This window comes from Botryllus schlosseri, chromosome 10 (assembly GCF_051294905.1).
Source record: "Botryllus schlosseri isolate E-star chromosome 10, Bs_hap1, whole genome shotgun sequence".
NCBI classification, from domain to species: domain Eukaryota; kingdom Metazoa; phylum Chordata; class Ascidiacea; order Stolidobranchia; family Styelidae; genus Botryllus; species Botryllus schlosseri.
Window position 1 is genome coordinate 1,602,832 of NC_137245.1, and position 26,163 is coordinate 1,628,994.

Below are 26,163 nucleotides of genomic sequence, written 5' to 3' on the forward strand. Positions count from 1 at the left end.
ATCCTCCAAATTCAATATGCTTACATGCAAATTGAAATTTCGAAGGGTTACGAATGATGCCATTGCGTCCCATTAGTTCGAGATAATGAATCATTCTCCACCAATGTTCAGACAGACTGTCATCCCATAACACTGTGTCGTCGACGCACTTTGTCTTTCTAGGCACATCAGCGATTATCCGATCATTCGATGAGTGTATCCATCCCCGCTTGCTATGAAACCTTGTGGGGCCACTCGATATCCGTATCTGCCAAATTCAGTGATGAACGTGAGTAAGTGGCGATCATCTTCTCTGAAGGGTACCGAATGGTAGCCATTCCAGGTGTCAGTAACCGGTCTGAAAGTATCGGGTGGGCTAGAACGGGCCTGATGAAATGGTGGAACGATGTGGTGCGAGTCCCGGGATCAATGGCGGTTGAGGGATTGGAAGTCGATTACTCTGCGAGGACTTCCATCGCTTTTACGAACCCATATTGCTCGATGAAACCACTTTGTCGGCGTATTGGGTTCAACTTTTTCAATGACACCAAAGACGCACGTCATCATCCAATTGTTTCTTAACTGCATCACGCCAGTGAATAGGCACTTGAGAAGGTGTGTGGACTGCTGCTGGCTTTGTATCTGGATCAACATGAATGGATATGGGTGTTCCAGACATGGAAGGCAACGTTTGATGTTTGCACTTGTTGAATGTTGACGAACTAAATCGCAGTAAAAGCCATTGTTTCATCTTTCCGTTATTTTCCACACATGGCGTGAATGATGGGAGCTCAGTGGGCGAACTAGGAGGCAACGAGCGTTTTAGGCATTCACACGAGCTTTGATTACTATTGGTGTTTGAATATTCCTTTGTAGAGGCCGGAGCAGTAATTGCGGCAGCGCCAACCGTAGGGAAGTCCGGGCCAATAATATGCAATTGCTCCATCGCACCTCTGCTCCTGTAGAACACATCAGTCGAGTCTGTTACATAAACCATCTCGGCTGTTGCTATGCGATGTCCGTTGCGCATTTTACCAGACATTCGAAGGAATACTGCACCCAGAATATTTATGCCCTCTTCGTTAGCAGCAAGCATACGTTTAGTTACGGGTAATAGACAGTTCTCAGTAAGCCCACATGCTAAGAACATTGTTAGGCCCATCAAAGACGATTGGGCACCACTGTCCGCAACACCTTTTACTGCCCTAGACGACATTTGTGGACATGGGATATTGAATTGATCATAATCTCGAGTATCAGTCCATACCTGCAATTCCACAGTCGGTTGCGGTTTCGATTCCTTTGCTAACTTTGGTTGTATTAAGCTTAGCCATGTACAATTATGCATTTATTAGTGAGTTTTATACTCCAATAAATGATTAAGCTGTAAATAAAGCAACGAAAGACTTAACCGAAACTTGCACTTGTCACTACCTTCAACTCCAGTGAGTTGACACAAAAGTCTTCGACAGCATGAACACAAGTCATGCGTGACGGTATGAGCCATAACCATACATTCATTAGCTTAATTAGCTTTTGATTAGCTTCCTTACGTATTCTTTTAAGAGGATTTGTCCTCTTTTTTGACTTTTTTGAAAGTGTCCTCGAAGGACGCCCTTTTGTCCTCTTTTTGGATTTCCAAAATATGGTAAGCCTAAATCAGCTGCATTAGCTTTTCATTAGCTTCAATTTACAAAATAAAGACACCCCTCTTTAACCATAACAACAACAAAACTCAACATGCTCTCTGACTGGAACCTTCCAAGCGTGGAAGTCAGAGCGGTACGAATGCGTCAACGGTAGCGCGCCAGAAATAAACGTAATACATTCGCAAGTCGCGGTCGCTTCGATATAGTTTGTGTAGGTGTATTATGTTGCAGCTACAATATCTTCAAAATTACGATCGCTTCAGCGCTCGTTACCACCGTTTCGCCCAGTTGGCTATGTGACCCATCGAGTACGCCAGATATGTAACCTAGATTGCTGTTTAGCAGAGTAGATATCGCGCAACGGGTAAAGTGATTGAGTTGGGGCAATATCTATTGTTTGATGCTGCTGTTGCAAGTCAGAATAGCGCGTACCGATCTATTCTACCAATAGACATGTATAATTGTAACAAGCGTATAGCAGTTAGTATTTTAGTACGCGCGTGGAAATAGGCGTACGCAGGATCTTATTATTAACATTTCAAAACTCCAGTATTGAAGACTGTCTTTCGATACTTTTTCAGCATAAAGTGCTGAAAAGGCTCATATTTATTTCTCATTCTAGGCTGAAGTTTTGATAATAGTCACGTTATTCTTGAACCTTTTTAGTATGCTGAACAATGAACATACACCGAAATCTACGGCCATTGGTCAGTCGATCCACCGGTCTATTTTTACATGATAAATCAGCTTATAGCCCAGCCCTAGATAGTATTCTGCATACACCGACAGCTACTGCCATTGTTCAGTCGACACCCCCACCCCCATAACTGCTTATGCGGTTAATCAGCTTGTAGCAGGATCCACTTTTTTCTCAATTATTGTTACACTATAAGTTGTTGTGGGTTGCGATAAGGAGCCTAGATATATCTTTAACACTTTGGGATTTTGGAGAATATAACTCGATCGGACACAAACTTGTGGTCCATTAGCGGTGGAAGATATGACTACTTTACTCGCCGTCAAAGAGTCGCATATAATGAACAGCAGTACAATTTAATTTGCGTTTATCATGGATATATACATGCGGGATTACATCAACTCGCTTATTAACTGCAGTTAGTGAATCCAGCGTGTATTCGAAGGTGGTGTGGACACTCGGAAAATCACGTAATTGTCACGCCCAGATGCCTTTGATGACTTTGTTATTGTCGATCCGTCTGCAACAGTAATTAAAAGCACAGTCGCTATTGGTCCATTTTGATTTTGACTATGTTTCATATTGAGTTTGGTGACAGGATTTAGTATGGTATATTTTTATGCTGTCATCTAGCACTGTATCAAGTTTCAAGGTTGTGACTCAAAATTAGCGCAGTAATTTCGCTGTCGAAGTCGAGCATCTGGTAGATCAGCGCGCACCGATATTTGCCGACTTCGATGCCGACCGTACTTACTACTGTATTATTTTTGGGTACAACTTTCAAAACGTGCTTGCATGCCTTATCTGTACAACAAAATAGAGCTATCCGCTCAATATGCCGTCTAGGGCCAAGGGATAGTGTTCAGCAAGCATACAGATCCCTCAACATATTAACAGTTTCTAAAATGTGCTCACTAGAAATTGCAAAGTTGATGCATAGATACCATAATGGCAATATTTCCGATGCATTGCTAGGCCTATTTCTTCTCCAAAAGACGTCCATACTTATAATACCAGATCTGCTTCTTCTAACAACTATTTTATTCCACGTGTGTCTTCAATGGCTCAAAGATCCATTGTCTTTTTAGGACCAAAACTATGGGGTGAGAATCCAACTGAATTGAAAAATTTGTCTTTTAACGAATTTGAATATCATAATAAAAAGCAGCTCTTGCAATCATAACCTACTGGCTACTGTTTAGTTTCTTCATTCTCATACCATTGAGAGTTTGGTACCGTTTGTACTGTTTACTTGTTATTTTACCAACTGTTTAGTTACTTGTTATCAGGGTTGTAACCAAGTCACAAGACTCCGAGTCACAAGTCAATCTCACTTTTATATTTTTGACTCGAGTCAAGTCGAGTAATTTTCAATTCCCACCGAGTCGAGTCCGAGTCCAAGTCAGCGAACAGGGGATCGAGTCCGAGTCATGGTATTATGACTCGAGTCCGAGTCCAAGTCATTGTGTTGACTGCTCAGTTTCCAGTTAAAGTCTTCCTAAACCCACTTTTTAAACTCTGTTTGGTGATATTGAATGGTTCGCATTTATAATATATCAATTTTCCTCACTTTTAGCAGTTTCTGGTCGCATTTTCAAGCACCAGTCCCCACAAACGAAATCCCAATAGTGTGTTGGCTTCGAAATTACAATGAAATGTGGGTCTTGGCAGTCTGAATCTAGAGTCAATGACTTGCTTCGAGTCATGCGCAATGACTTGAGTCCCAGTCGAGTCAATACACAGATTGACTCGAGTCGAGTCGAGTCATTTCCGTATTTTGAGAAAATGACTCGAGTCGAGTCGAGTCATCTGAAAATCGTGACTCGAGTCTGACTCGAGTCGAGTCATGACTCGATTCATTACAACCCTGCTTGTTATTATATAGCTAAATTGACAACAGTGATAAGCCAAATCATTTATTATAGATATACATATGGGTTATATGTAATTGGTATTGCATGTTGGCCTATATATGACTGTCTGTTTGATGTATGAGGTGACCAGCTGACTTTAAGTCCTGAAGGTCGTATCGCTGGCCACCATTTCACAGCATTACTTTCTTACACCTGAAAATAAACTTCTGTCTGTCTGTCTGTCTGACACTTGGTACAGTGTTAGATGCCATCATCACACAATCAAAATCTACACATAGGCCTACCAATACTGTCTTTCGCGAAAAATCTGTTATGCGGTAGGCTGAAGGTCAGATGATTGAACCTTACACTGAACCACGATGTCATGATGCATCATCTCGCATGATGTCCATAACTCATTATTTTAACAAATTATGCCCGGCACAAAAACAATTTTATCCGAATATTTGAAAATGTGATTTTTTTCCGTTTCAAGCGTGAATAGTACAATATAGTAAATTACATTTACACGGTGTTCGTGGAATGCCTGTCTGCAAGGTCCCGTCAAATAAGGCCTACTTGGACAGTATGAATATCCCTATTATTGATGCTGCGGCCCGCGGCGCCATCAATAACTAGGAAATTGGCCCGCGAGCACGTTTGAGACCTCTGATATAAATCATTGGTACGAAATCGGTGATCTGATGATGATGACCGCCGACCGTAAAAATGCTGCATCACGATATAGTCCTGGTTAAAGGTATTTTTGGTCTGTTTATGACACCGGTCGCAAACTCATTTCGCCGAATGAGTTATATTTACTAGGGATTAGGGTTAGTTCGGATATCAATAATTTCCACTATCCGGATAACGGATATATCCGGATATTTTGGAATTTATCTAACCGGTTAACCGGATAATAACTGCTAAGTGAGACAATCGATTTCATTAGGTCTGCATGTAAAACGGTTCGCAAAATCATTACACAGTGTTATTGTAGAGTACCTACCTACGCGCGCAGTATGAGCGAATACGAGAAAAACCACGCAAATTTAATGTTCACTGCTTCTGCGCAATGCCCTCTTTATAAAGCACAGATGCATCAATTGTGGGATTCTGTAGCCGGGACCGGAATTTTGTAACAAAGAGTCCACATTCATTGAATGCTTCTTCAGCTTCCACAGAAGTGGACTGAATAGAAAGCAGCGCTTCGTAGAGAGTCAAAAGGTTGGCAGGTCGTACGCCGGAAACTTCAACGGCTTTACATCCTTTTGACCATCCTTATGTTTAGGTTTGGAGTACTAGAAGGACGACTAGCTGATACTGGAATTGAAGCCGACATGATATCTCGCTCTAATTCACGTGATCAGACACGCAGCCAGCCGAAAATGTAGGGGGATTGAAATAAAATCAGGGGGTTTCGATTTTTTTTTCGAATTAATCATCAGCGGAAATCAATTACGCTTGCACGCACGCACATATTTTTGCGAACATTCGATGTCATTCAGTTTCGCGGTGTCACTCTCAGAATCACTAATTAAAATACACTTAACGGCATATCGTCAACAAGCCATCGAGAGATAGGAGCCAATGCATGCTGGGTCCGAGATGGTTAGGCCAGCGATTATATCGTTCGTAGGCCTATTGCAGATGCGATTGTGTAGGTCAACGATAATATCGTGAGCACCAAGCCAATGAAGATGTGATTGTGCAGACCAGCGATGGAATAGTGTGTACACTGCACATGGCCTATTGCAGATGCGATTCTTCAATCCAGTGGAACTATCGGCTTGTTGAAGACGCGATAAATCAGGCCAGAGACGATAGCCGAGCGTGCGGCAATCAATGACATAATTTAACGATTTTCTCAGCAGGAGATCGCGTCACCTTACATTGTGCAATGTTTACAGACGCTTCTCACTAATTGGCAACACGCTTCTCGTTAATCGGCCGCGCCAACACTGAATACGACTTATTGAAGCTTACTAAAACGTGTAAAATGCATTAGCAACGATTCTTTTTTATCCGGTTAACCGGCAGAAAAATATCCGGATATCAGATAGTGAAAATACCTGCGGTTAACCGGTTAACCGGTTAACCGTTATCCGGATAATCCAACCCTACTAGGGATGGTGTGACCATGAGGTTCACGTTTGCGTTCAGTGTGTGAACCTCAGAAATTTAGAGGTTCACGTTCACAAACGAACCTTGGTAGGATCTGCACTGTGAACCTTTTTTCATGTATTACAATATTCACTTCATTATAACATCTTTGGTTGAAATTTATGGCATTTCAACTTCAGCTGCGGGCCACTCTATGCATGGCGCTGACAGCATAAAAAATCAACACTAACAGACCATGTACCTTGACAATCTCAAAATTTTACACGCTTTGTTAAAAAAGTTTGCTCGAAATATCCAGCTTTCCGTTTGTGAATATTTCGTGAATCTCTGCTGTGAGCTTGACCCGCAATCCCACAACATCGAGAGCGCAATACACGACATTTAGTCCCCGAATGATGCTTATTCAACCTAATACCAATGAATTGATTCATTGATACCGCTTGTCTGATGTAAAAAATCTATCAGGCGTACGGCTCAATCTTGACTTGACATATGTCTATTGTAGGTTAGTGCTGTATAACTTGTCAACGGGATAATATCGGTAGCAAGTATAGAAACCCGGTTTACACGTAGCGTAGCAATATTCAGACGCCGAATACATTGTCCGGTCTGGCCTAGACCGATGAGGCGTATGTGCTTATGTACCATTGCAAGTCCTCGTTGAAATTATTGGCAAACGACGGAAGATCTTAATTGAAATGTAGGGTTGGAATTAGCAATAGGACTTCAAGAGGTTCACGTTTGCGTTCACACAGAACCTTTCAAAAAGGTTCGCGTTCACACGAACCTGAACCTTTCAAAGGTTCACACCATCCATAATATTGACCCTATATTTTCTATTGTCAATGTCAATACACTGTGACGTCACAATCAAGGATTATGACGTTTTGGCTAGAAAACATGTTTTAAACTTGTTCGTTTTAAATGATTGTTCAAAGGTCATTTTTCTTGTGCAGATGATAACTGTAGGCTGGTGAGATTGCAAAAATGCGCTTTTCTTGACGGCGAAATCATGATGCGAAATTTGTGAGGAATTGTATTGGTTCAAAGCGAATTAGGTCGAAGGCTCCTCCTCGCCACCTCATCCGCGTCAGCGGTGTCTTATAAAAAGCCTAGAGGCGGGCCGTGCTATTATGAGTCGGCAGTTACAGAAAATAAGAAAAACATCGGCCTGGTGTAAATGACTATAATAGTCGAGAAAACACCATGAATACCCAAAAAACAAACAAAGGTCGAAGCGAAATTGATAGCATTTCTGCTGCGTAAGGAGGTCGGGAGGTCGTATTATTGTAACATAAAAATATCCGCAGTTACAATTTATCAGCATCAGCAATCATCACCTTCCTGTGGAAGTAACGCAGCATATGGCACCACCGCATCGAATCGTAATGCATTGAGGATTTAGCGGAGCACATTAATATTCAGAGTCGGTTTAAAAATGCCCAGCCTAGAAGTCATTGTAGGCTACATCATGTAAGAGTAACATTAATTGATTGTATCATTGGATTTAATGTTCTGACATCGCAACTTCAATAGGAACAAGACATACTATGTATATTGTATAATGTACAGCTAGCATGTTAAATTCTTATCTCACTTCCGAACTCTGTAGTATCCCATTCACCAAAGAATTGTTTGAAGCGGGCCCACAATGGTTATGTAATTCTCCACCATAGTGGAACTCAAATCGCAATCACACTGTGGATGATCCGGGAACTGGAGTTTCGCGACTCGAGTGGAACGACGCAGGTACATAAGAGTTATACGATCTTCCAGGGCCATAACTGTCGCACTCCAAACCATCAATTGAGGAAGCTCGAGGGGGCCCCAAAATTATATCGTTGGTTGATTAGTGAGAAAAACAACATGAATATTTCAGAGAAATGAGCATATCAGCGGCAGCGATTACCACACATTCAACATGACTATGAGTATAGCTAGCATAAGAGGTGAGCCACAGAACATTTTCAAACCCGAGAATAGGCCACGGCCATGAGACGGCTGGGAAGCCTTGCACTAATCAGTCTCTCTGTCTTCCTTGCGCCTTCATTCATAGGATATTTGTTGCCGACGTTAAAGCTAGATATCGAGATAGTGTTATATGGTCATGCGTCCGGCTTCTCGATCGGTAGGTCGTGGGTTCGATCCCCGGCCGGGTCAGACCAAAGACTTGAAAACTGGTATCCGCAGCTAGGCACTCAGCATCCACGGATAGAATGGAGTAGAAAAATAAACGGGGGTGCGGACTAGATGTCCTTACGGCCGTATCGCATCTCTGTCGTCAAAGTATCTCGATGGTGCAGGCGAAAAAGAATATCATATCTCTCGCTCTCTCCCGGCTCACTGCAATTATCTGGGGTTTTGAAGTCATTGCAATCGTAGTTGGGTCGGCGATGTTGAGCCCAGATAAGCCTCCGACACATAGAAACTTGGTAGAGCCGTGACTCGAACCGACGTCCGTGTCCTGCCTGTGTCGTGACGGTGTCGCTTAACACACTGCGCCACTCGCTGGCCGCATTGTACACTATTTGAGAACTACTGGTATAGATTTTTCATGAGATGCATGCATCATTCATTTCTGTTAGTTTAATTACAATTTTATGATTTACGTAACAGCACAGGTGCAAGTTTCAATTAATTTTGATATTCAGAGTTACATTATAAACTACGACCAGGAAGTCTTCATGTCGATAAATCGTAACACAGCGAAACAATCACAATGCTCAAATCAAGACTCCCATGAGAGTCGTGGTGATAAATTTACTGCTGTCTCTGATCAGAAGAGGTGTACTTCGGAGGGAGTCAACAGGAAAGTCCGTGACGCGGGCGGGAGCAAATCTCTTACGACGCCGGGGTCAAGACGCCAGTCAGCAAGACACAGAGACTTCCAACAACATCGGTGCGATATATGCGACAAAGAATTTCGTTGGAAATTTAGTTTGTGGAGACACAGGTTGATGCATTTCGATATCAAGAAACATTCCTGCGATGTATGTGGGAGAGAGTTCCGTGTACTGGGCGATTTAAAATCGCATTTGGAAATCCACAATGATAATAAACAGTATCGCTGCAACATATGCAATAAACATTTTCGTCGGGAAAAAGGTTTAACATCGCATCAGCTAATTCATTCCAGTGTCAAAGAACAAGTTTGCGAAGTCTGCGGGATGGAATTCAGTACCAAGCCAGCTTTAATAGTGCACTTCAATTGCCACAGTGTAATCAAGCAACATCGATGCGATATATGCGACATGGATTTTCATAGCCAAGAGAATTTAAAGGCACACGAGTCGATTCATTTCGATGTCGCAAAATATTCCTGCGATGTATGTGGGAGAGAGTTCCGTCGAAAGTGGGATTTAAAATCGCATTTTGGTATCCACACTGATTATAGACAGTATCGTTGCAACATATGCAATAAATATTTTCGTCGGAAAAAGGAATTAAAAAGGCATCAGCTAATTCATTATGATGTCAAAGAACAAGTTTGCGATGTCTGTGGGATGGTATTCCACACGAAATCGGCTTTAAGAGTGCACGTGAATATCCACAGTGTAATCAAGCAACATCACTGCGACATATGCAGCAAAGAATTTAGCAACAAAACTTCTTTAAAACAACACTTGCTAATTCACTTCGATGTCAAAAACTATAATTGTGATGTATGTGGGACGAATTTTAGTAGAAAGGCCATATTTCAACAGCACATGGATATCCACTTCGGAGTAAAACGTCATCGATGCGAAATATGCGACAAGGAATTTCGTCAGATAGCTAACTTGAAGCAACATTTGGAAGCCCATTTTGGCGTGAAGAACTTTTCTTGCGAAATCTGTGGACTCGCTTTCGGCAGCAGTTCAGGCACGACCAGACACATGACAATTCATGACTCTCTGAAAGAATATCGATGCGGTGTATGCGGGAAGGAGTTCAGAAGAAAAGATGGATTGAAATCGCACATGAATGTCCACAATGACACAACATAACAATACAAATATATAGCATAACAACACAAATATATATGCAACAACGAATTCCGTTACAGATACGCTTTAAAAGTATCAACAGATGAATCTTTGCCATATAAATGAATTTGTGTGTGAAATCGTTGAAAAAGCATTCATCCTGACACATGTATGTTCATTCCAGCAACAATGTGAAATCGTTGTGAGATTTACGACGAGATCTTACAGGAAAGAGGAAATTATGAGTAGCTAGGCACATAAAATATAAAATGGGAGCGAAGATGACGTTTACATAGCAACACGACAAATTTTATATCCCAGTGATAACTGTAATTGGGTGCTAGTAGGAATAGGGTAACGTCAGGGCCGTAACAGCACTTCGTCAGGCCCCCCCCAAAATGTTGGTCTTGGGCCCCCCATATGATGATAAACCGAACTTCTGGGGGGCTTCGCCCCCCAGACCCCCCGCTCGCTATTCGCTGTTTGCCGATACCTATCATCTATATTGGCCTCCGTTTAGAACAGTGTTTCCCAACGTGGGCGATTTGGCGGTCTAGGGGGCGAAAATAACGAAGGGGGCGATAGGGGGCGAAAACGGACGAAGGGGGCGATAGGGGGCGACAACAACGAAGGGGGCGATAGGGGGGCGATGGCGCGTTAAAACGGCTATATTGGAGTCGGGACCGTAACTACCGCACCCTAAACCCCCAATTGGGGGTTGGGGGCCCGAAATCGAAGGAAGCCCAAAATTCTTTCGTGAATTAACATGAATGATGGAGTCATTTTTTAGAAATTCATGCGATTTTTTCCAAAATCTAATCTTTTCATGTATCTTGTTGTTGGGGTCCCCGTCACCCAACAAAAATACGCATGATTTATGGAAATTAGAGACCTCGGCGTCGGCCATTACTGCGCCACGACGCACCAAGACATATGAAGTTATAGGCCATGTAACATGCGACTCCGAGAAGTGTGCCAGAACGATCAGCAGCGAGAAGAAATTGGCCGAAAAGAAATGCCCTTGCGCTGACCGAAAACTTCGATATATATACATATATGTTTAAATTGTCCATAGGCGCCTTAATGGCTGGCGTCGAATGTTCCTGTCCTGGCGACCTTAACCCTACAGGACAAATGCCATCCCGCAAGGAAAAAAATTATTTGCCAGTAAAGAAATACCGATATGAAATCATGTGCGTCTTTTAGTTTGGTACGTTTTGACAAATTTCCATATCGTCTGACATAGCAGATATAGGAGGTCACGAAATAGCATCATGTAAAGAAGTTAATATAACAACGATTCCGCCCGAAGATGTTTAATTATTATTTAGGGGTTCTACCTTTTCCAACATACCACATCGACCATAATGACCGATTCAAACATGAATTATATAAATTTGTCGCGCTTCGCGCGTTTAGGTGGAATACGGTGACTCACCAAACAGTACAGGAAATAGGGTATAGCTGATATGTAGCGACAAAAAGCCCGCTGGCTGAGGGTGACTGGGGGTTGGTTTATCACCATATGGGGCCAAGGGACAACGTTTTCGGGGGGGGGCGTCACGAAGTGCTGTTTATCGGTTCCCAATATTTGGGGGGCGATGATCGGTGTGGAGCTTCAAAAGGGGGCGATGAGTCGAAAAAGGTTGGGAACCACTGGTTTAGAGTGTCAGCTTTCCACACCTAAACCGCGCGAAGCGCGAAAATTTTCTATAATTGATGATTGAGTCTGTCAATATGATCGGAAATTGCGTATATATTGCTATCAATTTTTATCCTCTCTGCTCACGTAATCAGGTTTACTGATAGAGCTGAGGGAGATGTGTTTGAAAAGGTAGGACCCCTCAATAATATTTAAATATCTTCGGGCGATACCCGTTGCCAGGAACGAAACATCACTTCCTCAGGTGCTCCCAAAACCAACTTGGGTGTTGGGCTCCCATAGGGTGATAAACCTACCCCCTATCACCTTGTTAGCTTTTGCCATGAAGTTAGTTGTAGGCCTACTGTCTGATGAGCCAGGGCGAAGCGCGAAAATTTTCGATAATTCATGATAAAATCGGTGAATAATATCGGGAATTGCATATATATTGTTATCAATTTCGTGTCCTCTCTGCTCGCGTAATGAGATTTACAGGTAGAGCTGAGTGAGGTGTCTTGGAAACTGTAGGGCCCGTTGGTACTACTCCGTAACAAGATGTTATTTCGTGACCTCCAGTTTGAGCGTAGGCTACCAAACTAAAAGACGCACACGATTTCAAATTGGTATTTCTTCACTGGCATATAATCTTTCCTTTCGGGATGGTATTTGTCGTTCAGATTGTAAAATACACTATTTTGTATATTTAACGAAGTTTTCGGTCAGCATAAGGCCAGTCCTTGTCGGCGAAGGTTTTCTCGCTGCCGATCGTTCTGGTACACTTCTTGGAGTCGCATGTTAGGTGGCCTAAAACTTTATGTGTCTTGATGATCGTGGAGCGGTAATGGCCAACGCCGATATGCCCATTTGTATAAATCTTGCGTATTTTTTTTTCGGGGAAGAGTACTCCAAAATCAAGATATTCGGTAGCTTGAAATCGCGCGAAGCGCGAAAACATTTTGAGAAAGTTGCCTAAATTTTCAAAAAAATACTCTATAATTTATGCTAATTCACTAAATAATTTTGGGCCCCCTTTGACCTCGGGCCCCCCCAATTGGGGGGTTTGGGGTGCGGCAGTTACGGTGCTGGGTAACGTTGTCATGCTGCTGACTTTACATGTTATGCACAAACCTGTCTAAATAGCGTGCAATTTCACGCTACATGTCGTAGCTTTGCTTTAGTTACCCACTTGTGTCAGCAGTATATATTGGTTGCAAGTACCAATTGATTGATTTTCTTTATATTCAGATGATAACACAACAGTACAAGACCGTAGTAGATCGATAAAAAATAGTTGAAGACCCAACAAGATCGGTAAATACTGTGGAGTACGTGCGGTGGTCTGATTACTGTTGATTCTCAGAACAATCATTGACAGCCGTATCAATATGTTGCCGTAGACATGACCAAGAAATGTAGTGACACACGCGCCATCTAGCGTATACAAATACGGTTTCTTAATTGTTTTTCTTAATGTTTGAACCTTCTCAAATAGACATGAAATGACCATCACCGTAACATGCCCTAAAATAGGCTTACCATATTTTGGAAATCAAAAAAGAGGACACTTTTTCAGAAATTTGCAACTGGCAAATCCGGAGTCAAATTCTCAAAAACCGGTTAATTTTCCCCAATTCGTGATCGGTTGACTAAAAAAAAAGGTCATCACTTCCGCTCAGAGCTGAAAATAACGTATTTTACTCCACTTTGCCGGGTGGCTGACTAAAAAAAAAAGGTCGTCACTTCCGCTCAGAGCTCAAAATAACGTTTTTTACTCCACTTCGCCGGGTGGATGACTAAAAAATAAAAGGTCATCTTTTCGCTCAGAGCTAAACTCACCGTTTTTCACTCCGAAATACCCGCCGGAGCTTCACTTCAGTACTAATATGCGGCATATCACTCGCTCTAAATCTGCCTAAATTTTCAAAAAAGAGGACAAAATCTCAAAAAAGAGGACAAAAGGGCGTCCTCCGAGTACATTTTCAAAAAAGTCAAAAAAGAGGACAAATCCTCTTAAAAGAGGACGTATGGTAAGCCTACCCTAAAAGCTCTTTCACTTAATCTGGTGCAAGTTTACTTTAAAAGCCGGAAAAGCTTGCGTATGTGAGGGCCCGACGCCTAATTGTTTGACAAATGTGCTCAGCCAGTCTCGTTGGATATATTTCGGGTAAATATTGTTCTTACTGAAGATGGGTCATGCAAATATTACATATACCTTGAGGACTGAACATTTAAAATGTACTAATTTCAACTTGATTTTTATGAGACGAGTGCAGGGTCCCAAGTGAAGTTCTTTCAGAAATACTTCGACTGAGACCCTTGAGGCCTTGACCATATGCATGAGCAAAAAGATTCTTCGGGTCACGGGATCAAACTAATCCCCAAGACAATTGTACTTGGGCACAGTGTTGACTATCGAGGTTCGTGAAAAAAAACACTATGCTTTTCAACGAAAAACAATAGATCGATAATGAAATACACTACTTTTAGAATTTAGGCCCAAAACTACTGAGTAAACCATAAACTGTGAGCGGAATGCATTGATTAACAACAAACGTTACGGGAAGACTCATAGTAAATGACAAATTTATCACGTTTTCTTCAATCCTATGACAACAGATAATATTGCCAAGTATTTTATTTCCTCAAAACCTTATTTTACTTCAGCTCAAAAGTGAAATTAATTCTCGCAGGTTTTTACGTCCATTGCATTCCATCCTATCCGAGTGGTGGATATAAAATTCAGTGGATCGTCTTAAACTTGCATCCCAATCAGAGTTTTTCCACTGCCAAAGGCTCGAAAATTGCTACACAAGTACACAGCAATAAAAGTCCTATAGTCAAAAATGCCCCATGAAAATCTGGACGTCGGCTTTATGACGTCACGTCATAATTTAAATAATGTGAACTTGAAAATGTAGGCTACGTCCTGCCAGCACCAGGGAGGGGTATATATATCCCAGGGCTTTTCAGTATAGATACGGCTTGGGTAATCATTCAGTAATGGTTCCGGTCAATTCGGACAATGTCATGGCCTCATGGGCAGTTACATAGTTAATCTCAGTCGTTGTTATATAAACTTTACCCATATTAGGATCAGATTTTCAAACAGCCAGTCGTGGCCTGGTAAAATTTAAAATGGATTCCCGAACATGTATCATATATTCCAGACACCGTGCCGCGATCGTGTATGTAGAAAAGGTGTCGCCAATCTCGGGATACCAAACAGTCTGCTACCCGGCTACGCCACTGTTAGTAGTGTTCACACTAATCTAGCATTTGAATCAAGAACCTTACACAACAGAACATCGGTATCATAACTGACGCCTAATAACGACTGCGTCTTAATTGTTAGGCTACCTTGTATTATGCTTGAAGATTTAGAATGATTCCGGCGCCGTGACATCAGCAATATTTGAATTTTCGGAATCCATCCGACAATAGCATTCTGTTGATGCTTTCGCTCTATTTTTGAACAACATCTATCCAAGTTGTATGGTGTTGGGTGATAAACAGCTCAAAATTTATCAGTCATTGACACCAATTTAATTGTTGAAGGTTTTAGCTATTTTCTGTTACTAACCTGACAACATAGGGAAAGGAATTTCCCGCCATTAGTTTATTGGGATGGTGTGCATGGGGTAGTATTCAATTAATAGAGAAATTCGCAACGCAGTAAGTGACGTTGCTACGGCACGCAACACAGCTGAATTATAATCGATCGCTTCCGCTGTTTCGCCTATCAGGCTCTGTGTCTCATTGAGTATGAGTAAAAGCTAGATAAGTAGCATACATTGCTGTTTAGCAGAGTAAATATCGCGATTAAGTCGGAGTGGTTGAATTTGAACAATATCTATTGTTTAGTGATGCTGTTGCGTCTTGCGAGTCTGAATAGCACGTACCTGTCAATTTGCACAGTAGACAAAGATCAGTAATAGCAGCGAGTAGGCATATGTAGTAAGTACGAGCGTTCAAATTAAGTGTACGTAGGATAGATTTATTATAAATTCTGAAACAGCAGTATACTTTGGAAGTTCAAAGTGCTGAAAAGGTCATAATCATATCTGATTGTAGGCCGAAGTTTTAATAATAGTCAGTTAGTCACGTTATTCTTGTCCCTGTTATTGGTAGTGTATACGACGAGACCCACTTTGCCAAACTCTCGATAGGATGTAGGCTACTTCCTGCGCTTAAAATGCAAGTAACATGTCCATTATTGTCCACGAATACAAGTGCCACTGCGGTAGTAGGTATGTAGTGTAGAACAAATAGGTTACTTGTGGTACAGAATTTGAATATTGCAACGAACGAATTCATATTCGTAATTTATTCACTATAAGCTTTTAAACTGACCCTCGTCGGTAGTGGCCGTCAGTATAATACGGCGATTGCAATTCGAAATATAAAGATGAAATAGGTGGTCTGTTCCATTTAAAGCAGGGGTTCTCAACCTGGGGGGCGCGGGTGGCTCTCAGGGGGGGGGGCGCGAAAAATTGACGAAGTCAGTATAGGGGGGCGCGAGAAATTGACAAAGTCGGTATAAATTGTACGTGTCTGAACATGTGTTTCACATCCATTATGAGAAGACGATTAATGAAGATGAAATTTATTCCATATTCAAGAAAGTTTGCAAAATACAAACTCTAGCAACCGCGCTCAACGGAGTATAGTCTGATTTCAACTTCATTTGAGCAAATTTTTGAAATTCTTTGAAGATTTAGAGCAATTCCCACGTGTAAGTCATTCATTTCTTCATAGCTTTGACAGTAGCCTAAAGCTTGTCGCGCCGGGCAGCTCTTGTTAGTAGCTTGCGAACTGCACTGCCTAAGACAGACTTAGATGCAACATAGGTTGCCCGGTTTCGCCCTCAATTAGGCTATAAATCAACACAATTTAATTAATTTCCAAAACTGATCAAATTTAGCCTGGCAGGACAGAACGACGCCTTGCTCTCTGTACTCACTACCAGCATCAGGATTAGTCTCAGGGTGACCTACCTTGAAATTAATTAATGGATGTCTTGTTCAATGTTTTTTTGTTATTTTCAAACAAGTTTGGAAAAATTTGCCAGCAATGTAAAAGACTCAACAACTGGAATGCAGATTCAAAATTGGCGTAAGATGGACCTTATGTATACTATTAGATCAGGGGTGGGCAGCCTGCGGCCGTAGAAGGGAATTGGAGCGGCCGTCGACGCCTCATTCAATTAGTACGTGTTGGCGGCCGTAGACATGCAAATTGCAATTACGAATTCACTCCCGCATTTTCGAGAGATTTTAATTAATCTTGAAATTTTCTTCGCCCTCTGCGCAATTCAACAAGACTTCATTTTTCGATTTTAATGCAGTGGCGCCCTTCTTAATCTGAGCCGGAATGGGAATTGGCAAGAAATAACATTTCGTTCGCGGCCCTGAAAAATTTTCGCGCCCCGCGCGACAATATGCACCTCCCGGCAACTATTCATGATATTGCCACTCGCGATTTCGGTGCGTACAATAGGCCATTGTGAAAAGTAGAAGTCCGGAGTTCACCGGGAATGGATATGGACAGTTTACCAGAGGTATTTTGCGTCCAGATCGTTCATTGCGGCTATGCCCTGGAATGCGGCCTTACGCTACATAAGCAATCGAAATGCGGCCATGATTATCAAAAACGTTGCCCACCTCTGTATTGGATGATGTGCTCTTTTTGACATGACGATAAATGCAAGGGGGGTCAGGGGGGGCGCGATTGTTTTGACCATCTCCAAAGGGGGCGCGTGTCAAAAAAGGTTGAGAACCACTGATTTAAATGTTCTCGAATCGACTATAATAAAACTCGAGCAACCGATTCTTTGTCGGAAAAAGGACCGACTCTTCTCTCCGTGTATTTCATTAGTGTTGCATCTCTGGCTATATATTATAACCAATTTGTATTGTACTAATTGCATATTTGCTTAACTCTCTCGTTTTGTGATTTCTCTCGTTATTATTGTTGTTGTTGTTATGACATTCTTACGTCACACTACCTATTTCATCTGTATATTTCGAATTGCAATCTCCGTATTATACTGACGGCCACTACCGACGAGGGTCAGTTAAAGAGCTTATAGTGAATAAGTTGCGAATATGAATGTGATGTTCGTTGTAGTAGTGTAGAAAATACATCGCAACGATTGTTTGAGCGTAGAGCAGCTCATCGCTAAATTGATTCGATCGAAGACATGAGTGACTGACCGCAGGGAACTCGCAGGCCAATGTAAGTTAGGTGCCAAACAGACTGTTATAACTAGAGCCATTTAAAGTCATTACAGTCCTACTTTTTTTCTATGCATCAGTAAGTCGTGATATCATTTTTAACGCAAAAACCGCATCCCTATGAGGTAGGCTATATTAAGAAAGTTATGAAGTCAAATTTCCTGATTAGGTCATAAATCAGCTTTTTAAGTTATATAATCATATTTTTGAGTTACAAAGTCATATCGTAGTATAAGTAAGTACCAATTTAAGCGGTGAGGCACCAGGACAGTATTTTCTTAATGATCATTACTCGTCCACCACATTTTAACCCCTTAGGAGATATTACGAAAATTGTTCCGACAGCTTCTACGTATAATCTGGTAAATCTTTACGACTTGATCACATTAGGTAATCATTCATGTGCCGAAATTGAAAAGGTTCCGGACGTCATGGAAATGTTTTCCGCTAGACGCAGGCATAATTCATTACAGTTAATTAGTTTAATTACAATTTTATGATTTACGTAACAGCACATGTGCAAGTTTCAAATCATTTTGATATTCTGAGTTAGATTGAAAGACTGCGACCAGGAATTCTTCATGTCGCCAAATCATAACATGGCGAAACAATCACAATGCCTTAGCCACTCACATCAAGATTCCCATAAGAATTGTGCTGATAAATTTACTGTCAGTTCTGATCAGAAGAGGTGTATTTTGGAGGGAGTCAGCAAAAAAGTCCGTGACGCGGGCGGGAGCGAATCTCTTACGACGCCGGAGTCGGGACGCCAGTCAGTAAGACACAGCGACTTCCAACAACATCGGTGCGATATATGCGGCAAGGAATTTCGTAGTCAATCTCATTTGTGGAAACACAAGTCGATTCATTTCGATGTCAAGAAACATTCCTGCGATATATGTGGAAAGTTGTTCCGTCAACTGTACGATTTAAAATCACATTTGGTTATCCACAATGATTACAAACAGTATCACTGCAACATATGCAATAAAGATTTTCGTCGGAAATATGGTTCAACAGTGCATCAACTAATTCATTCCGGTGTCAAAGAACATGTTTGCGAAGTCTGTCGGATGGCATTCCGTACCAAGCCGGCTTTAAGAGTGCACTTCAATTGCCACAGTGTAATCAATAAGCAACATCGTTGTGATATCTGCAACAAAGAATTTCGTTCGCAATTTAGCGTAGAGAACCACTGGTCGATTCACTTCGATATCAAGCAACATTCCTGCAATGCATGTGGGAGAGAGTTCCGTCTACCGGAAGATTTAAAATCGCATTTGGGTATCCACACTGATTATAAACAGTATCGCTGCAACATATATAATAAATATTTTCGTCAGAAAAAAGTTCTGAAAAAGCATCAACTAATTCATACCGGTGCCAAAGAACAAGTTTGCGAAGTCTGCGGGATGACATTCCGAACCAAATCTGATGTAAGATTGCACGTGAATGTCCACAGTGTATTCAAGCAATATCGTTGCGATATATGCAACAAAGAATGTTGCAATAAAATGGCTTTAAAACGGCACTTGCTCAGTCATTTCGGTGTCAAAAACCATAATTGTGATGTATGTGTGAAGAACTTTTGTACGAAGGCCGTATTGCAGCAGCACATGCATATTCACTGCGGAGTAAAACGTCATCGATGCGAAATATGCGACAAGGAATTTCGTCATACAGCTAGCTTGAAGCAACATTTGCAAGCTCATTTTGGCGTGAAAAAATTTTCTTGCGAAATCTGTGGACGCGCATTCGGCAGCAGTTCAAGCACGACCAGACACATGAAAATTCATGACTACTTGAAAGAATATCGATGCGGTGTATGCGGGAAGGAGTTTCGAAGAAAAGATGGATTGAAATCGCACATGAATGTCCATAATGACCATAAAAAGAACTAACATAAAATTATATGCAACACCAAATTCCGTTACAGAGACGTTTTAGAAGTATCCACAGATGAATCTTTGCCATATAAATGAATTTGTATGTAGAATCGTTGGAAAAGCATTCATCCTGACATATTCCGACAACAATGTGAAATCGCGGTGAGATTTGCGACGAAATCTTTCAGGAAGGAGGAAATTATGAGTATAGGCTAGCTATGAAGATGGAAGCGAAGATGACGTTTACAACGCAACACGACAAATTTTATATCTCTATGATAACGGTAATGCAGAGCTGGGCAGAGTGCGGCCTGCGAAAGGATGCTTGGAATTCAAAACATAAAACCTGCTTTTTGAATGTTGATGCGTGGATTGAACGAAAGGCTGTATCAACTGGACATGAAATTCGTTTACTCTGAAGCCTGTTCATCAATACGCCATGATTACGTGTGCGTAATCCAGATTCAAAATTGTCATATTACGCATTATACGGTCTGTGTTTCAAATTGTTACGTGATGCGCTTCCAAATCCCTAATTCGTAAACAAGTCAATCAGTGCCCATCTTAGCAATATTGGATGCTCCGATACCCCTGATTGTACCACATGCCATGTTGAAGAAACTGTAGAGCACGTTATTATCGATTGTGCAAAGTACGCCAACGAAAGATGCCAGTCTAGAGCTGCGGTACTGGACTTGAAAGTACCCTTCACCATGGAAAATATAATAACTACTGATTATATATTACCTTTGCTGTGGGAATTCCTTGCGAAGACAAAGAGACAGTACTAAATGTTTAGTTGACTGTATTTACTTATCGCAATATCGATTCGATTAGCAACTGTTATGTCGTGACGTAAAAGACCATAGTTGTTATATGCGTCACTAAAATTGCTTTGGAATATAATAATAATAATAGTCAATCAGTGCTCGCGATTACTATATGACTCAGCATTACTGTCACCCATAAAGGATGAACGGGCATGTCAAAAAAGGAAGCTAAAGTTCAAAAAATGTTTAGAGCAGAATGGTTGTTCATGTATCTTAATAATAAAATAGTTCAACACAGAACTAGTACGAACAGAAACATCAGAGTTGTTTACACAAAAGTTTGTATGTGTACAGTATGCGAATACCGTGTGGAAGTCCAGCACAATTGCGGTATCCATCCGAGTTTAGTTAACACAAATTTAATACAACGGAGCCACGTGAACTCTCGTGAAAGAAAAGCATACTCACTTCCGGAGGGTTCTATCAATGCCATAGCAATAAATCAGCTACTCCAACAAAAGAGTACATATGTTTTCTAGCTGCGGTCCTTAAATCATACACACGAAACAATCTACTTTTGCTAACGAAAAGTGCTGAGTCATCACATGATTGCCCTCACAACAAAACAGCTAGAAGATATTATCATTCAAAAATATTCCTAACCCTTTGCACACCAGTGACAAATCATACAACGAATATGTTTTGTGGGTCGAATTGTTGTTCAGCGTCAAGTCTACCTGTTGAAACGTACATTAAAACGACACAGTCACAATTCAATTAAAACCACGAATCTATTTTCATTTCGTCACAAACTGTCACATACAGAAAAATAAATTTTCTTTCCCCAACACATACTTGTAACCAATCGCTTTCATTAAACACACAACTCCATAAAAGTATTTACTTTCTACAACATAGACATTCCGATGTAGTCAAGAAATATTTTTATTAATCAAAATCATCGACTTCTGTTTATGGCGTTAGTGTGTGCATGTCATACCTGTGGACCCCGTATTAAAATAGACACGGCACAACTGGATGTAAGGGGATAGAAGTCTATCGTATCGATTTACATGTGGTCTTCGCTACGGTTTCAAAAAACGAATCATCTATTTTGCATTGGTCGAGACCTAGCGAGCCAGTTACATGTATTCACGGTAATGATTTTGCTTGTCATATGCGAATGATAGGGTTGTTACTCCGACAAATCAAATCAACATACAACAACTTTCTTACAGTGGTAATAACATTTTCATTTTCCGCCCCTTCGTAAATGTATACGCACGAAAAGTATATTGTACAACTTGGCAACTACGTTTAACAAGACCAATCACACTACCAGCGTTGAACACAAGATACCTACCCAAGTAAAAATATCATTCTGGTTTGGGCAACTGACGTTTACCTGTGTAAAATTATCATTTTCACTTGGAGGTCCACTGTTACCTGACTTTGGAGATCTTTGGTTTACCCAGAGTAACAATACATTTTCACTTGGAAATCTATCTTTTTCCTACAACAACAAACCATTTTTACTTGGAAAAATTCTTTTTACCTAGAGTAACTAATCATTTTCTTTTGGAAATATATTTTCTCCCTGGGTAACAAACCCTTTTCGTTTTGAAAACTATCATTTACCTGAGTGCCAATACCGTTTTCACTTGGAAATCTATCTTTTCTCTGGGTAACAATACCATTTTCGTTTTGAAAACTGACAACCACACCGGACAATTTGATATTTTTGTATATTGGTACAACGGGTAGCGACAAAATATACACCAACAACAACTCCAATACATTTGTGTAATCGCATATTCACTTGGTCTGGTGCACCCCATCAAAATCCTCAGTTACCCACATGCAATGTGCTGTACATCGATGTGTATGTTTTGGAAATGGGACAATAGATTTCGACTTGTCTGTGATGTCCGGGTTCGTGCTTTGGACTTTCCAGGGTCAAAATGTCTGAATAAAACACCTCCTCGACGATGGTTGGTACGTGGATAACGGTGTTCGGAAAACGGTTGGATTTATGTAGGGTTGCCATACGTCCGGAATTTCCCGGACATGTCCGGAATTTCACTGTAAGAACTGCGTCCGGGAGGAATTTCTAAAATATGCCTAAATGTCCGGAATTTTGAAGTAAGCTCATAATTTTTCCTAAATCAACATAAACAATATTATTTTTGGGCAGATTTACGCTACATGAAATTTCTCTTCGCGCTGCGCGCGATTTAGTAACATGTATATTGCTTTTAATTTGGGGACTACGACTACCACCCTCGCAAAACTGCGATCAAAAATAAATAAAAATAACATTCAGTTACAGAAATGAGTCTAATTGTTATCGCAATTACAAGATAACGATATGATCATAGAGTCGGTTTAGGCCGTTTGGACATGAGTTAACGATGTACAATTACGCTCCTTGCATTTTCGAAGTCATCATCCTCCACCTGCTCTACCGCTGACTCTGACCATGTGGTCGTAGAGAGGATAAAATTATATAGTAATATATGGAAGAACCAATATTATTGACATAATTCATTCAAATCATTTAACGTCCAGATGCATATAGTAAAAGCCCCAGAAGTTGCATCGATTATGATGGGCTCAAGATCAGTGATAATTTGGGCGGGAGGAGGCTGAAAATGTGGTTTCGGCCCTGGTTACAACCTACAACACAGAACAACATACTCCTGAACCGGATCGTGACCACCTCTAGTCAATAGACAAAGCTTTGCTGGTGTGACGTCATATTATCCACAATGTGCTCATACCACATTCTGAAATCCGCTAGTGGGCGCTAAAAAGCGTCCGGAATTTGGATTACAAAAATATGGTAACCCTAGATTTATGTCACCCATCGCGATAACAATTCCGGGTCGAGTTTTCTCCCACATGTTTACTATATTGTGTCTTTATTGGTCAATGTCATATGTCTCGACATTCAGTTTGGAATCGGAAACCCTGATAAAGTACGTAACCGGATCCGGATATCAACTCTGAATCGATAAACCAACGAACAATATTCAAGTAAACATGTTACACCTTGTGTTTCCACGAAAAAATACCACCCACACACACGTCGCGCTTGTTTGCCCTCACAAGTATACGCGTAAATAGAGGGGGTTGTAAGACATTACATGCAATGTGTTGGTATACAAACATCGGGGAGTAAGCCTTCGATCCACAGACATTATCATAGCCGGTAACTTTGATGCAGATCGAATGTCGTCAAGCACTATTAGCGGGTGCAGAAATTTAACGATAGACTATTGGTTACGGTACCATATTCTACATGGGTACATATATTTTCAAGGTTACTCGTAAAATGACAACTAAAATTCGCATAAATGTAAGGGGGGCTCATAAAATCAAAGTAAGCTCTTTTAGCAGATGCAGAAATTTAATGATCGACTGTTTACGGTACCATATTCTACATCGGTACATTACATATATTTTCACGGTTACTCGCAAAAGGATAACTAAAATTCGCATAAATGTAGGGGGGGGGGCTCACAAAATCAAAGTAAGCTCTTTTATCGGATGCAGAAATTCAATGATCGACTACTGTTTACGGTACCATATGCTACATGGGTACATATATTTTCACGGTTATTCGTAAAATGATAACCTAAAATCGCGTAAATGAAGAAGGGGGCCCCCTCATAAAATCAAAGTAAGCTTTTAGCGGGTGCAGTAATTTAATGATTGACTACTGTGTGCGGTATTACATTCTACATGGGTGCATGTATTTTCACGGTTATTTGCAAAATGATAACATTCGCGTAAATGTAGGGGGGGGCCTTTTTTAGCTAATGGCAAAATAGATAGAGATCATAAAATCAAAGTGAGCTCCTGCAACGAGTGCAGAAATTTAATGATCGACTACTGCTGACGGTACTATATTCTACATGTATTTTCACAGTTATTCGCAAAAGTATAACTAAATTTCGCATAAATGTAGAAGGGGGGCCCCTTCATAAAATCAAAATAAGTCATTTTAGCGGGTGCAGAAATTTAATGATTGACTACTGTTTACGGTATTATATTCTACTTGGGTACATGTATTTTCAGTTTTCTGCAAAATGATAACATTCGCGTAAATGTAGGAGGGGGAGGCCTTTAGCTAATGGCAAAATGGATGGAGATCATCAAATCAAAGTGAACTCTTGCAACTAGTGCAGAAATTTAATGATCGACTACTGCTTACGGTACCATATTCTACATTGGTGCATGGATTTTTGTGGTTATTCATAAAATGATTACTAAAAAATTAAAATTGATGATTGACCTGTCTTAATGGTACAATACCATATTCTTTAGCCTATGGATACAAGGATTCCGCGGTTATTCAGAAAATGGTAATACTTGAAAAAAAGCGAGTAAACCGGAGAAACAGTTGGAAAAAGCGCGTGAACCGAGGAGGGGGGCCCTCGAAAGCGCGTAAATCAACCAGGGGGGCACTAGGCGACCGCTTACCTCGCCTACCCCAAAAGCCACCACTGGCTATACTGATAGATAAGTGTGGCCAGCAATGCTTTTGCCTTACCTATATCGTCGCAGTGGTATCAAAGTATCCTATGTCAATTTTACACATTTTGAGAAAATTCACTTTACGTGACGTTTTCTTCTTCTTTCAGTCATGCATTGGCCCCGATGACCTTTGATACACTGAGACAGACATAACCATAGCCAAGATATGACCGACAGAAATACAAAAATTTTAGAAAAGTTGATTTTCTTCAAGTTTAAAAAAGGAGCTTAAAAATGGACATAAGCTATTTTGATACCACTGCGACGATATATGGCTGGTTCTTATGCTAAATAAGCCCATTCATTCCCGTCTGACCTCGACGAGAGCGGTGGTCTCTCGCGAAACAGTAATTATTGCTAGTCGTCGTTTGTCTCGACAGGTATCGATACTCCGCGGGGTTAGGTCATTACATGGTGCATGGTGAGTGTCTCTTGGAAGATTTGTCAGGCAGTTAGCAGAGTGTATCCCAACTGCCTTAAAAAGGGTAGGTGATGGAGGGTATATACTCCAATCTAAAACGTAGAACAGTGGTTCCCAACCGGGGGGAATTCCCCCCTTGGGGGAGAAATTTGAATTTTTAGGGGGTAATCTGGCCTTATTTTTTTAGGGGGAATCTGGCTTTGGCATATTATCGGAAGATACACTGGGTTTACAAGGTTTTTAGATTTTTATGGTATAGAACTGTTAAGTAGAAATTAGTTCTTCAGAATTGTATGTTTCTTTGGCGGATTTCAAGCTAGGTGAATGTTTAAATGCCTTCCGTAGATATTACACCCCCTGATAAAAGGAGGCTCACGAGACTATTTCGTTGGGCCCGCGACAACC

At 41.0% G+C, this 26,163-nt stretch overlaps 2 protein-coding genes and 1 long non-coding RNA gene across 3 annotated transcripts in view; all 3 read left to right on the forward strand.

The window, feature by feature from the left end:
• LOC145447848 (uncharacterized) overlaps window positions 1-26,163 on the forward strand; it is a 272,584-nt gene that overhangs the window by 46,430 nt on the left and 199,991 nt on the right. The gene's annotated exons all lie outside the window — the stretch shown is intronic.
• LOC145447818 (uncharacterized) lies at window positions 8,947-10,622 on the forward strand. Its single transcript, XM_080326094.1, has one exon. It carries the CDS (start codon window positions 8,987-8,989, stop codon window positions 10,286-10,288), a length of 1,302 nt encoding a protein of 433 aa, XP_080182220.1. The 5' UTR covers window positions 8,947-8,986; the 3' UTR covers window positions 10,289-10,622.
• Window positions 17,771-21,008, forward strand: LOC145449064 (uncharacterized). The gene has a single exon (XM_080327532.1). It carries the CDS (start codon window positions 18,724-18,726, stop codon window positions 20,041-20,043), a length of 1,320 nt encoding a protein of 439 aa, XP_080183658.1. The 5' UTR covers window positions 17,771-18,723; the 3' UTR covers window positions 20,044-21,008.